This window comes from Hylobates moloch, unplaced genomic scaffold (assembly GCF_009828535.3).
Source record: "Hylobates moloch isolate HMO894 unplaced genomic scaffold, HMol_V3 SCAFFOLD_9, whole genome shotgun sequence".
In the NCBI taxonomy this organism is placed as follows: domain Eukaryota; kingdom Metazoa; phylum Chordata; class Mammalia; order Primates; family Hylobatidae; genus Hylobates; species Hylobates moloch.
Window position 1 is genome coordinate 12,484,210 of NW_026652284.1, and position 15,569 is coordinate 12,499,778.

General features: G+C 46.1%; 1 protein-coding gene across 1 annotated transcript in view; it reads left to right on the forward strand.

Moving 5' to 3' along the window:
- The window catches only part of PDPN (podoplanin), a 35,202-nt gene that overhangs the window by 10,957 nt on the left and 8,676 nt on the right, over positions 1-15,569 (forward strand). Inside the window, 1 exon segment of the mRNA XM_032758981.1 lies at positions 12,606-12,730. Within this exon segment, the coding sequence (XP_032614872.1) occupies positions 12,606-12,730 (125 nt within the window).

Below are 15,569 nucleotides of genomic sequence, written 5' to 3' on the forward strand. Positions count from 1 at the left end.
AAAAAAAAAAAAAAAGCCGGGTGTGGTGGGGGGCACCTGTAGTCCCAGCTACTCGGGAGGTTGAGGCGGGAGAATGACGTGAACCGGAGAGGCAGAGCTTGCAGTGAACTGAGATTGTGCCACTGCACTCCAACCTCAGCGACAAAGCAAGACTCCCTCTCAAAAAAAAAAAAAAAAAAAAGACCGAGAGCATGCACCTGACGCCACAGTTTGCACATTCTCCCATAAATCCAGCAAATAGCACTTGTTATTAAAACACCTCATGGATTATCTTAGAGGTTAAATGCAAAGATCTGTGAAAGATACACATGAGATTTCAGTTCTTTCCCTCTTGAAAGGGGAGAGAAAATAGATCTGATTGAGAGATAATGTCATACCTGTATTATGTCGTAAGGATCTTATATCCTATCCCTTCTTGATGATGTGGCCGTGAGCAAAACATCAATATTCAATTTGCCTAGTGATTTAATGTGACTCCTTGCTATTGAAAGGAAAATGGAGTCCCTCTCATTGGCCCCTCTTCTTCATTGCCCAGTTCAGCTGCAGAAACCCTCAAAGTGCTGCCCTCAACTTTGGGAGGTGACTCAGAGGGGACACTTCCCCCATCCCAAAGAGCCCAAAGCAAACTCTGGGGCAGGGGGTACTGTGCAGACTGCCTCCCAGTTTGTAGTCAGGGAAAGCGGTTTCACATCTTCACGTGCTGGATTTCTCCTGATTTCTCCAGAGGAACTAGTGACATGTGTCTGATCTCCTCAGCTTTGACATGTTTCTCTTACATTTTACAGAAGAGTCACACACCCCCAGTGCCGTTAGCACACAGTCAGGTCTCATCTCGTCATTGGCCTCGTCCCACAGGGGCTGACAGGACCTGCCACAGTGAATGGGCATGGCGCTGCTCACGCGAAGTCAAACGGCAGGGCAGCCAAGTTCCCCTTCGCAGGTGCCGTGCTATCTTCAGCTACGCCGTCTCTTTTCGTTACAGGGGAAGGTGTTTAACAACTCGGGGGTGAAGCCTGGTGGACAGCGGCAGGGACATTATAAATACAGAAGATAATTTTAAAGAAGTGTTCCGGCTGGGTGCAGTGGCTCACAACTGTAATCCCAGGACTTTGGGAGGCTGAGGCGGGCAGATCACCTGAGGTCAGGAGTTCGAGAGCAGCCTGGTCAACATGATGAAATCCCGTCTCTACTAAAAATACAAAAAATTAGCCGGACATGGTGGCAGGTGCCTGTAATCCCAGCTACTTGAGAGGCTGAGGTGGGAGAATTGCTTGAACCCAGGAGGTGGAGGTTGCAATGAGCCAAGATCGCGCCACTGCACTCTAGCCTGGGTGACAGAGCGAGACTCCGTCTCAAAAAAAAAAAAAAAAAAAAAAAGTTCTACCTGAATGTATAAATGTACTTCTGCTGTCACTCAACAGGCATCTGCTAAATACCTACCATGGTGCCAGACTCTAGGAATCTATGGGGCAGTGTGGACTTCAGTTAGCGCTATGTATGCCTGGAGGAAAATTCAGTGAGGGGACATGTCTGTGGGTACAGAGTGGCAGGCAGGCCAAAGCCTAGATTAATTCACAGTTCTCTAGATTTTCCAGGGCCAAACTTTTGGTCCAGTAAGCAATTTACCAGACTCCATGGAAGGGGTGAAGGGGGGAAAAATTCACTGGCCACATCAGTGATTATGTCGATCACGCCCAGTGGCTGCCCGAAGTTGAAGGCACACAGCTCTGGGTTTAGGGAGTGGCTTTCTTTGTGTAAAGGAGCTGTGGGAGTTCAGAGGTTAGTGGTTGCATCAATATTCCAGACGAGGTCAAGCGTGTTCAGGGTGGTGTGGCTGTAAGCAAAACATCAATATTCCAAAGGAAGGCTTCAACACTAGGTCAGGAGATGGGCCAGGCTACGGGACACAAGGGGCAACTCAAAAGATACAGCTGATAGAGGGAAAATTCTAATGCCTTTCTCCTGATTGTCAGAACCCACTTCAGGATGACTGAGGGAAGCAACAGCAAACAGCTAAGTTTGGGACATTTTTGAACTGAGCTGAAGGACTGTAGAGAGATATGAGCACCTCCGTGACTGCAGTCGGTGGTCGGCAGAGTGCTGGAAAATGTTGGAGGTTGGCACCTTTCTACTGTTTGGGGTGTGTTTATTTTCAGCCTTCTGGGCTCAGTTTTGAGACGTGATAGAAAAATAATACACAAAAGCCTTTGTTTGGGCAAAGGAACAGAAGTAGATGTTTTTGTTTTTCAAATAGACATTTTAACATCTCTTCAAAAGCATAACTCTATCTGAAGTGTAATTGGGGAGGTGCTAGAGTTAATTATTAGTTATCCTAGAGTTTGTTCTATAGGGGAAAACCAGAACTTCCTAGAATATGAATTTTAAAAAAATTCTGCTTCTCAACAGCCACAAGTCATTCCAACAGCATTTCGTCATCCATCTACAAAGACATTTATTTGTGCATTTAGACACTAGGGCTGCCCAAGATGCTAGAAAACACTGAGCAACATGAAAGACCCCTTTAATCTGTTGACTAATACCCTAGGTTTCCTTTGAAAATCCCGAGGGTAGCTCAGCTTGTATCTTGTTTACTTTGAAAATCAGCATCACCAGTTCAAGACAAAATGCTGTAGAAACTGCTTCTCCAGTGGTCAGATTAGGGAGCTGCAGGTCCGCAGAAATAGGAGTGAAAGAAACTTCTCACTCACTCACGTCAAGATGGAAACGGCACAGGAGCTCTTTAGCTAAATTTTATGTAGAGGACTTAACGAGAGGAAGTCCCCATCTAAAGACTCAGCATCGCAAAGGGGCAGGCTTCTTTGTTCAGTAGATCTGTTTCTACTCTAAATGTTGTTTGTCAGTAGAGCTGTAACAGGTAGTAAAATGAATTCTCACTTTGGGAGGCCAAGGCGGAAGAATCGCTGGAGCCCAGGAGTTTGAGACCAGCCTGGACAACATAGTGAGACCCTGTGGTCTACAAAAAAATAAACCCAATTAGCCAGACACGGTGGTACGCACTTATAGTCCCAGCTACTTGAGAGGCTGAGGTGGGAGGATCACTTGAGCCTGGAAAATCGAGGCTGCAGTGAGCCAAGATTGTGCCACTGCACTCCGGCCTGGGTGACAGAGGGAAACCGTCTCAAAAAAAGGATTCTACTGGGTTAGCATTTTTCTTTTCTTTTCTTTTCTTCTCTTTTCTTTTCTTTTCTTTCTCTTTCCTTTCTTTTCTTTTGTCTCACTGTGTTACTCAGGCTGGAGTGCGTGGCACTATCTCGGCTCACTGCAACCTCTACCTCCCAGGTTCAAGCGATTCTCATGTCTCAGCCTCCCAAGTAGCTGGGATTACAGGCACAAGCCACCACGCCTGGCTAATTTTTTGTATTTTTAGTAGGGAAAGGGTTTCGCCATGTTGGCCAGACTGGTCTCTAACCCCTGACCTCAGGTGATCTGCCCTCCTCGGCCTCCCTAAGCCCTGGGATTACAGGTGTGAGCTACCACGCCTGTCCCACATTTATTTCTGATTGTCAGTGGGTAATGACTTCAAATGCTCCCCAGCTGTCACCTGTCCAGTTCTTTCCCTCCTCACTGCCACTGTCCTGGTGTAAGCACCAACCCATCTCCCCTATCTTTCTTAGACAGCAGAAAGAAAATTCTAATGCCTTTAGTCTCCTTCAGCCTGATGCTGGCACCTTCCCTGCTTCAGCCTGATCCTGGCACCTTCCCTGATACACACATTCTATTCACTTACTTGAGTTAGAGTGGCCTCTGGGACTCAACTGAGGTCATCCCCTCCTCAACATCTCCTGGCTTCCCTTCACACGCCAAATGCAACTGAAACCCCATCCTTACAGCAGTTCTACCGAACCACCGCTCCGCACCTCTCAGCCCCCTGTCTGCCCTCCTTATCCCCTCCACCCGGCCACACTGACCACCCTCCCTCCCGTGCAGCGCCCCGTGCTCGTTCTGGGCTTCGGGGTTAGTTAGCACTGGCTTTTCCCCTATCTGGAACTCACCCATTCACTAAACAGCTACTTACTGAGTGCCTGGTATGTGCCAGGGATTTCAGACATTGTGGACACTGAGATGAAGCAGCCTTTATCAAGCTTATATTCCAGTAGGACAGACAAGTAGCGAGTTAGGTAGCAGGGTGGGGGTAAGCATTCAGGTATATGTGCCGTGGAAGAGGGGAGGGGTACTCGCTTAAATGGACAGTCCAAGAAAGTGCCCCCCCGCCCCTTTTTTTTTTGAGCTGGAGTCTTGCTGTGTCGCTAGCCTGGAGTGCAGTGGCGCAATCTTGGCTCACTGCAACCTCCTCCTCCAGGGTTCAAGGGATTCCCCTGCCTCAGCCTCCTGAGTAGCTGGGACTACAGGTGCACACCACCACGCCTGGCTGATTTTTTGTATTTTAGTAGAGACGAGGTTTCACCATGTTGACCAGGATGGTCTCGATCTCCTGACCTCGTGATCCACCTGTCTCAGCCTCCCAAAGTGCTGGTGGGATTACAGGCGTAAGCCACCATGCCCGGCCAGAAAGTTCCCTGAAATCTGAAGGCACGAGGGAAGCTATCTTGATGTGTTCAAGAAGCTATCTTTTTTTTGTTGTTTTTTTTTTGTTTTTCAGACAGAGCCTTGCTCTGTCACCCAGGCTGAAGTGCAGTGGCGCAATCTCAGCTCACTGCAACCTCCACCTCCTGAGTTCAAGTGATTCTTGTGCCTCAGCCTCCTGAGTAGCTGTGATTACAGAGGCCCACCACCACGCCTGGCTAATGTTTGTATTTTTAGTAGAGACGGGGTTTCACCATGTTGGCTAGGCTAGGTTCGAACTGCTGACCTCAAGTGATCCGTCTACCTTGGCTCCCCAAAGTGCTGGGATTAATAGCTTATCTGATGTGTTGCTTATTTTTTTATGGTGACCCCACCCCACTCCAAGAGTACTCAAGTCCTTAAGAGTGGAGAACTTCCTTATCTGTTCACTTCTCTGTCTCTAGTGCTGAGAATGTGGCCCAGCGCATAGCAGGTGCTTGGTAAATATTTGTGGAAGGAATACAAGTGCTGGGAGCTGGGGCTGTAGAGGTGAACTCATGCAGGCTTCAGTCTTGGGTTTTGCTGCTGCCTTAACTTGCACAGTTAAGAGGAGAGAGGGCTGCTGCTGCTGAAAGAAACACCTCCTTTTAGAGTGAGTTATACCTTCCTTCTAACCTGCCGTTGCTGAAAGTTTAGATTCGTCCAGATTTCTCCTAGTAAGGGGACACACTGGAGGAGGTCTAGACTGTGGTCATTAAATAAGACTGGAAGATTCTAACAAGATGGGATTTCATAAGATGCAGTGAGGTGCCAGGGGAAGCAATTGTTCCTGACTACCAGGAACATGATTTCTGGGAAGATGAGGATGGCACGTGGGCAGAAGGGGAAGGATCTCAGAACCCAGGGCGGGAGGTAGCAGGCATTTTAGCCCAAAGCTGCCAGGAGAGCACATCACGAAAACGCACAGCTGCTTTTTAGTTGTGTGTTGGTGAGTCCAGGGATGCGGTCAGAACATTTGGCTTTGTGTCCGCTAATGAATCACATGAACTTGGCCATCACTTAACTTTTTTTTTTTTTTTTTTGAGATGGAGATTCACTCTTGTCACCCAGGCTGGAGTGTAATGGCACAATCTCAGCTCACTACAGCCTCTACCTCGGTTCAAGCGATTCTCCTGCCTCAGCCTCCCGAGTAGCTGGGACTACAGGCCTGCGCCACCATGGCCAGCTCATTTTTGTACTTTTAGTAGAGAAGGTTTTTCACCACGTTGGCCAGGCTGGTCTTGAACTCCCGACCTCAGGTCATCCACCTGCCTTGGCCTCCCAGAGTGCTGGGATTATAGACGTGAGCCACCCCGTTGGGCCACATCACTTAACTTCCAACCTTGTTAAAGAAACAATAATTCTGACACTTGTTAAAACTGTATGGAAGACTTTAGTCAAGACCACTGTAATAAGGGGCATTGCAGTAGGGAAGAGAGCTCAGGTTCACCTCTGGGTGAAAGGAAAAGTGGGGATTTGTATCCCACAAGCAGAATGAGGGGGGTCAGTGGGTGGAAAATTCCTAAGAGATGGAGTTGGGGGGACTCTTGCTAAACTGGCCTAACAAGATTCTTTCTGAAGGCAGGCTAAGGGCCTAGCCACCACAGTGCTGTTGTGAAATAAAGTCAGTTGGGAGACACCATGTAAACCCTACATTGTGAGTAGCAAATGTGAGTGAGAGGGTGTTAGGACGATGAGGTGTCTTCCACGTGAAGTGGAATTTACAATGATGTGTCAGTGCCAGATCTTGAATGACCCCAAATGCACCTGTTTGAATACTTACTTTTCCTCCTTGCCCTAGACACTGAGTTTTATTCTAGCTACTCCCTGGTCACTGATTTAACTCAGCAGCTGTCAGCTGATGTGAGGAGGAAGAGGGAGCTTACAGTGAAGAGAGCACAGATTTAGAAACAGGTTCTAGAGACTCTGCAGACAGAGGGCCCATGTGGAGTGGGGATAGTTGGCAGTGTCCAGGCCACTTAAGCTGGGCCTTGTGCTAAGTTTCTCCTGTAACTGCGACATAGTATTTGTTTGTTTGTGTGTTTTGGGACCATGTCTTGCTCTGTCACCCAGGCTGGAGCGCAGTGGCACAATCTTGGCTCACTGCAACCTCCGCCTCCTGGGTTCAAATGATTCTCCTGCCTCAGCCTCCTGAGTAGCTGGGACTACAGGCGTGTGCTACCATGCCTACCTAATTTTTGTATTTTTAGTAGGGACAGCATTTTGCCATGTTGGTCAGGATGGTCTCAAACTCCTGGCCTCAGGTGATCTGCCCGCCTTGGCCTACCAAAGTGCTGGGATTACAGGCCTGAGCCACTGCACCCAGCCATGACACAGTATTGGAAAGAAAAGATTTGTCTCAGTGAGAGCTAGTTTTGAAGCAATGGGGAAAAGAGGATTTATCAGGGTGATTGGCTAATCTTTTGGGGGAAATTATATTTCTGTTTTATTATAATACTTCAAAATAAACATAAGACAAATAGAAATATTAAACATAAATACAATACCATAAGGAAAATATAGGTGAATATTTATATGATCTTGAGGAAGGGTTTGTGAGTGTGACGTCAAAGAGAAAACAAGTTTAAGAAGTTTGACTACTGATAGCTTGGTTATTTGCAGAAGAAAGATGTAGGCCGGGTGCGACGGCTCATGCCTGTAATCCCAGCCCTTTGGGAGGCCGAGGCGGGCGGATCACAAGGTCAGGAGATCGAGACCATCCTGGCTAACATGGTGAAACCCCGTCTCTACTAAAAAATACAAAAAATTAGCCAGGCGTGGTGGCGGGCGCCTGTAGTCCCAGCTACTTGGGAGGCTGAGGCAGGAGAATGGCGTGAACCCAGGAGGCAGAGCTTGCAGTGAGCCCAGATCGTGCCACTGCACTCCAGCCTGGGCAACAGAGCAAGACTCCATCTCAAAAAAAAAAAATGCCAGCAGCATTTAGGCCAAAGAATACATTCTTAAGGTATAAACAGTGCTTACAAGAGGGAATGCCGTATGACCATTACAAAAACGGTCACAAAAGAAGACAAATGGATGAAACAACTCACTCCACAAATCAAAGGAGTGTAAATAAAACCAAAAGACTGAAATCACATATTCAAAAGATTTTTATTAAGAATTTGGACTATTACAATAACAGCCTGATAGCCTGATTGAATGTTGCATCTAAACTCAAAAGTACTTTTTTTTTTTTTTTTTGTCTCCCAGGCTGGAATGCAATGGCTCAATCTCGGCTCACTGCAGTCTCTGCCTCCCGGGTTCAAGTGATTCTCCCACCTCAGCCTCCCGAGTAGCTGGGATTACAGGTGTGCACCACCATGCCTGGCTAATTTTTTTTTCGTATTTTCAGTAGAGACGGGGTTTCACCATGTTGGCCAGGCTGGTCTTGAACTCCTGACTCAGGTGATCCACCTGCCTCAGCCTCCAAAAGTGCTGGGATTACAGGCATGAGCCACCATGCCCGGCCAACTCTAAAGTATTTTTAAAGAAATGGCAAGCTGGGCACAGTGGCTTATGCCTGTGATCCCAGCACTTGGCAAGGCCAAGGTGGGAGGACTGCTTGAACCCAGGAGTTTAAGAGCAGCCTGGGCAATGTAGTGAGACCTCGTCTCTACAAATGTATATATATATATAAATAAAACGAGATGTCATCTCTATAAATACAAAGGAAAGAGGGAGAGAAAGAGAGAGAGAGAGAGAGAAAGAAAGGAAGGAAAGAAAGAAAGAGAAAGAAAGAAATTCTGTTTAAAAAAGAAATGCCCACATTGGGAGGCCGAGGCAGGCGGATCACCCGAGGTCAGGAGTTCGAGACTAGCCTGGCCAACATGGTGAAATGCCATCTCTACTAAAAATATTAATTATCTGGGTGTGGTGGTACACACCTGTAATCCCAGCTACTTGGGAGGCTGAGGCAGGAGAATCACTTGAACCCAGGAGGCGGAGGCTGTAGTGAGCCGAAATTGTACCATTGCACTCCAGCCTGAGTGACAAGAGTGAAACTCCATCTCAAAAAAAGACAAAAGAAATGCCATCCTGTAATGTGTGCAATCTAAAGAGTTATTAGACATGAATGCAAAGATAAAACTTATTCATACTGATTTCATATAAATAAGCATTGCTTAAGTTTATTTGTTCTCAAAAATTAAGAACCCCAAGAGACAGTTGATTTATCAAATCATCTTCTCCTAGGAAATAGAAACTTCAGCCTAGCTTTTTTTTTTTTAAGACGGAGTCTCACTTTGCCGCCCAGGCTGGAGTGCAGTGGCGTGATCTCAGCCCACTGCAACCTCTGCCCCCCGAGTTCAAGTGATTCTCCTGCCTCAGCCTCCCGAGTAGTTGGGGTTACAGGCGCCTGCCACTGCGCCCAGCTAATTTTTGTATTTTTAGTAGAAACGGGGTTTCACCATCTTGGCCAGGCTGGTCTTGAACTCCTGACCTCGTGATCCACCCACCTCCACCTCCCAAAGTGCTGGGATTATAGGCGTGAGCCACCACACCCATCCCAGCCTAACTTTTTAAAATAATCACAACAACAACAAATTTCAAAGTAAGTGGATCGTTTGCTGCCGCATTTGGAAACTTGCACTGAGCCGTGTTTGGCTGAGGCTGGGTGTGGCAGGAAAGGATGTTTATGTGAGCACGCTGGTACACCACTCCAGAACTGAACCTGCAAGCTAGGCTGTGGATATTGGTTTATGATGGCAAATTCGTCACTCTACGCTTGTAGAAACAATTGTGTGTCTGCACATATGTGCATCCATGTATGTGTGTGTATATGTGTGTGTGCGCACATATGTATGCCTGTGCACACATGTGTCTTTAGGGAAAAGAGGTTTGGAAAGTGAAGGCATCAGTACATGATTTGAATTTCACGAGGAAGGGGAAAAGAACATGATGAGATGCTGACTGGAAACTCCCAGGCAGCTGGCCTAGTAGGAACTCTTCACCCAGGGAAGCCTTCAGCCAAGATAGTAAGAGGGACAACCGGGGATCTCTTGTTAAAGTTCAACTTTCCCATGGAGCAAAAAGAATGCCAGGGCGGTGAGACAAAAGACATGCATCTTAATCCTGACTGTCATTCATAAAACGCCTTTCGTCCATTCAGAGCGATTTTAGTACTTGGCTCTGTGGGCCAAGGGTAGAAAAGAACAAGAAGGAATTTTTATAAAGTTACGCTTTCAATGAACTGAGCTTTCTATGAAAGAATTCAATCTAATTTCATTGAGCACTTGATTTTTTTTTTAAAGCAAGGATTGTTTTAAGTTAGATACACCAAATAAGTAAGTGATTGTACTAAACAGCTCCAGAAAACATTTTTAAAATTGATGATTTGTTAACTAAGTTCGAACCAGGGGAGGAAGAAAATAAAATGGGAAGCTTAATAAGTTTTTTAATAAGGACTACTTGTCTGGCAAAGGGATATTTCCCATTGAGCGCAATAAATACACACTAAACGTTTGCCTACACCACAAGTCATACATTTTTGTAGGAGCCAATCACCAACCTTCACCTCTACCCCTACTCCAGCAAAAGGCCACACGGAGAGGCAAACCATTTGCATGCACGGAAATATTCAGTTATTGCTAACTGGCAAACCCCTCGCTGTACACCCCCAGATTAAAAAAAATGTGTAGGTAGCTCATCCAAAGCCATCTCTACTGATTGAGGACTCTAGAATCAAAGAGCAGGCTCACAGAACAAGTGAACTTACTTCAGAGGGTTCCTCCCTCTAGGCATCAAAGAAGCTATAATCAAATATTTATTACCTGTGCCTCTGGCTGGGCTATCTAAGCAGTGGGGAGAATAAGGTATCTTAAGGCAAGGAATGGATTGCTAATATAAGTGCTGCCTAGAGACAAACAAACATCTGCTCTTTAATTACACAAAGAAATCTCCAAGCACCTCCCTCCCCTCGCTCCTGGGATGTGTATGCTTGTTTATTTTGCAACTGTATTTAGTCATGGGATTTCCAGAACCACTGGAGTCTAGGGAAGAAGCCCATGGCCAGTGAGTCACATTTTTAATGCATGAAGAGGGTTGTTTGGTGATTTTTAGAGATGATGATTGAGCATGGTCATGAGTAGTTTGGGTCACTGCAACAGAAGTTGAAGAAGAGGATACTGCTGTTATCTGCTCTATCTCTCATTGTAGAATTCAGCCTGGTAGTCCACTCCAATTCCCTGCTCCAGCAGAAACCTTTTTTTTTTTTTTTATTTGAGACGGAGTCCTGCTCTGTCACCAGGCTGGAGTGCAGTGGTGTGATCTTGGCTCACTGCAACCCCCACCTCCCATGTTCAAGCGATTCTCCTGCCTCAGCCTCCCAAGTAGCTGGGACTACAGGCATGCGCCCCCATGCCCAGCTAATTTTTGTATTTTTAGTAGAGATGGGGTTTCACCATGTTGGCCAGGATGGTCTCGACCTCTTGACCTTGTGATCCGCCCGCCTTGGCCTCCCAAAGTGCTGGTATTACAGGCATGAGCCACCACACCTGGCCCAGAAACCTTTCTCATTGGCATGACACATCATTTGTCCAAATGTTAATGCGGAAAAGCCAGGGCCGGGGGCAGTTCATTAGTTTGGCTCTTTTTCTTTTTTTTTTTTTTTTGAGATTGAGTTCAGGTGGGAGTGCAATGATGCAATCTCAGCTCACTGCAACCTCTGCTTCCTGGGTTCAAGCAATTTTCCTGCCTCAGCCTCCTGAGTAGCTAGGATTACAGGTGCCCACCACCACACCAGGCTAATACCATGCCTTTTTTTTTTTTTGAGACGGAGTCTCGCTCTGTCGCCCAAGCTGGAGTGCAGTGGCGCGATCTCGGCTCACTGCAAGCTCCGCCTCCCGGGTTCACGCCATTCTCCTGCCTCAGCCTCTCCGAGTAGCTGGGACTACAGGCGCCTGCCACCACGCCCGGCTAATTTTTTGTATTTTTACTAGAGACGGGGTTTCACCGTGGTCTCGATCTCCTGACCTCGTGATCCGCCCGCCTCGGCCTCCCAAAGTGCTGGGATTACAAGCGTGAGCCACCGTGCCCGGCCCTAATTTTTGTATTTTTAGTAGAGACAGAGTTTCACTGTGTTGGCCAGGCTGGTCCCAAATTCCTGACCTCAAATGATCCACCCACCTTGGCCTCTCAAAGTGTTGGGATTACAGGCGTGAGCCACTGCACCCAGCTCGTTTGGCTCTTGGTGTACTAAGTGTTCTATTGGTATCTTGGCATCCCTAAGCATATTACTGACCCTCCCCTGTAGACAGTACTCTCAACTGTAAAGTAAGAGGTAAAACTACATGTAATCTACGAGGTCTGTTGTCAGAGCCTATGGTTCTAATTGACCAAGTGAACAGCCGTCTTAAAATTAAGTGGAGAGAGAGTTTGCTTTTAAAAAGATGGAAGTTGGATGTGGTGGTGAGCACCTGTAGTCCCCGCTACTTTGGAGACTGAGGCGGGAGGATCGCTTGAGCCCAGGAGTTTGAGGTTATAGTGGGCTATGGTTGTGCCACTGCACTCCAGCCTCAGCAACAGAGGGAGAGCCTGTCTCTTAAAAAAATTAATTTGAAAAGGTAGAGAAAAAAAGAAAAAAAGAAAAAGATGGAGACCCCACTTTTGCATGGAGTCTGCAAAGGGGTATGTTTAGAAATCTTTCCTGTTGACTCTAATTTAGAGTTTTTAGGTCTAGATGAATATATTAATTCATCATATGAAATGACACCAGGAAGAATCTGGTTCCTTACTGAAAAGGAAAGATGTACGTCCCCTGTCCAGGCCACCTCGGTGGGGCCCCAGGGGGAGGGGCTGGCTGCTCTACCTTTTAATGTTTTCATTTTCCTTTGCTTTGCAATGGAGATAACCAGGGTGTTGATGTGCCAGAAGTGCTGCAAGGAGAACGGTTTGGTTTCTGGCACCATATAAGCCAGAAAGAGGACCAAAAATAAAACAAAAATTTCCAAAAGAAATGGAAAAGAAAATAATCCGAATGTAGCTGACAAGTTCAGTCTGCTTATGCAATTTCCACCTTAAGCTCTGACTCAATCTTTCTTCTTCAGCCAGCACAGGCCAGCCAGAAGATGACATTGAGACTACAGGTATGGAAGGCGGTGTTGCGATGCCAGGTGCCGAAGATGATGTGGTGACCCCAGGAACCAGCGATAAGTCTGGCTTGACAACTCTGGTCAGTGTCCTGGGAAGAGAGGAATTTTTTCCGTAGGCATGTGATCACATGCAAGGCTGTGATGTACATTAATTTACTTTATATATAAATAAATCTATCTATAAAATCAGCATGAGCCACCATACCAAGGAATAGTTATGTGGCTCAACAAAGAAGAATAAGTCCTCACTTAATGTTGTTGATAGGTTCTTGGAAACTGTGACTTGAAGCAAAATGACTTAGAAAGAAACAACATTATTTGAGGACCTGCTGCATGTCATTTTCCTTGAAGTCACAGTTTCCAAGAATCTATCAACAACGTTAAGTGAAGACTTACTGTCCTTCCCAATTTCATCCACTTAGCTGGTGTGCTGATCATAGGTGGTTTGAGAATAGAAGCCAGAGCTTCTCAAATTGGTAAAAGGAGCCAGGATTTTACATTTCCAATCTGTTACAGCCCAACTTTCAATACAGTGAAAGTTTTCTTGGGTGTTGTGGCAATGTCATTGCTATAAAGGGTTCTAAATATGTCTTCTCGGCCGGGCGCGGTGGCTCACACCTGTAATCCCAGCACTTTGGGAGGCTGAGGTAGGTGGATCACCTGAGGTCAGGAGTTCAAGATCAGCCTGACCAAGATGATGAAACCCTGTCTCTACTAAAAATACAAAAATTAGCTGGGCGTGGTGGCATGCACCTGTGATCCCAGCTGCTCGGGAGGCTGAGACAGGAGAATAGCTTGAACTCGGGAGGTGGAGGTTGCAGTGAGCTGAGATCGCACCACTGCACTCCAGCCTGGGCAACAAGAGTGAATCTCTGCCTCAAAAAAAAAAAAAAAAGTAAGTAAGTAGGTCTCAATTTCTTTTCTCATTATAGACTGGTAATAAACAGGACTAGAATCAGTCCACAGACCACAAGATTATAAACTATTTAGCCTCTCGACCAACACATTCTTAATCTGATGAACTTTAATTAACTCATGTGTTACATACCTTCCATAGACAAGGTACCAGGCATTGGGAGGGACTGAGGAGGTCAGTGAGCCACATCCTCGACCTTTGAGGGAATCTGTGATTTCTTTGGTAACAGAACAGAGGTTCCTGCCTGCCTGTCTGACCTGTACACCAGCATCTCCTTCACTTTCTCTTTTTCCTGCCATCTTGGCCTTTCTGACCTTTGAACACACTAAGCTTGTTCCAACTTAGGCTTTTGTTTCCTCTGCCTAGAACACTGCCCAGATCTTTCCATGGCTGACTTTTTCTTATAGTTCTCAAGTTTGATGCCATCTCAAACAGCCTAAAGTAATCTCACCCCCACATCGGTTGAAAGTAAAGCTCAGAGTCACAGAGAAAACGAACACTTAAACAAAATATTTTTCACCAAGGCAAATTTATTTCTGTAGAAGGGTGTTTCTCACAGGATGGTTGTCAGAAGGGCACACCGAACAAAGGAGGGAAAGGGTTTTTTTATTCTTAATGCAGTTTGTCCCTACTACTGTGTCCATTGGCTGGAGTTGGACAGCACAATTTGAACTGAGCCCGACTGGCTAACTTGAAAGACAGTTTTGGCGGGAAGAGTCGTTACGGCGGGAGGGGTAAATTACAGAATGGCTGACTTTTTCTTACACTTCTCAAGTTTGATGCCATCTCAAACAGCCTGAAGTAGTCTCACCCCCACCTCCATCAGAAGTCACCCTCTAGCCCTTAGGTCAGCAAACTACCCACCAGATTTGGCCCGCCCACCGTGTTTATAAATGAAGTCTTATTGGAACACAGCAATGCCCATTCAGTTGAGAATTGTCTGGCTGCTTTCCTACTGTAAAAGTAGAGCTGATTAGTTAGAACAGAGACTGTGTGGCCTGTACAGCTGAAATATTTACCCATCTGGCCCTTTACAGAATAAATTTTCCAAAGGCTAGTCTAGTCTAGTCTAGACAAGACTAGCTTGTATTTCTTTCAAAGCACTCAAAATCATATCAAACCACCCTTTGTACTTACTTACCTACTAAATGTTCATATTCTGCTACCCCGCCCCAGAATGCCAGCTTCGAGAGAGCAGAGAATTTATATTATTCACATTATAGTCCCAGGGCTTGGAACCATGCTGGGCCCATAGGAGGTGCTCATTGGAATATGTTTTTTATTGTGATTAAAAAAATAACATGAAATTTATCATCTCAACCATTTTTAAGTGTACAATTCAGTAGTGTTAAGTATATTCACATCATTAAACCGATCTCCAGAACTTTTCATCCTATAAAACTGAAACTCTATACCCATGAAACAATAACTCATTCTTCCCTTCCCTCAGCCCCTGGCAGCCGCAATTCTACTTTCTATCTTGTGAATTTGACTCCTAGGCACCTCCTGTAAGTGGAATCATACAGTACTTGTCTCTTGTGACTGGTTTATTTCACTTAGCATAATGTCCTCAAGGTTCATCCATGCTGTGGCATGTGTCAGAATGTTCGTCCTTTTTAAAGCTGAATAGGCTGAGTGTGGTGACTCACGCCTGTAATCCCAGCACTTTGGAAGGCCGAGGCAGGCAGATCACCTGAGGTCGGGAGTTCGAGGCCAGCCTGACCAACATGGAGAAACCCCATCTCTACTAAATATACAAAATTAGCTGGGTGTGGTGGCGCATGCCTGTAATCCCAGCTACTCGGGAGGCTGAGGCAGGAGAATTGCATGAACCTGGAAGGCAGAGCTTGCGGTGAGCCGAGATTGCACCATTGCACTCCAGCCTGGGCAACAAGAGCGAAACTCCATCTCGAAAAAATAAAAACAAAAAATAAAAAAAATAAAGCTGAATAATGTTCTGTTGCATGTATAGACCATATTGTGTATCCATTCTTCTGTCCGCA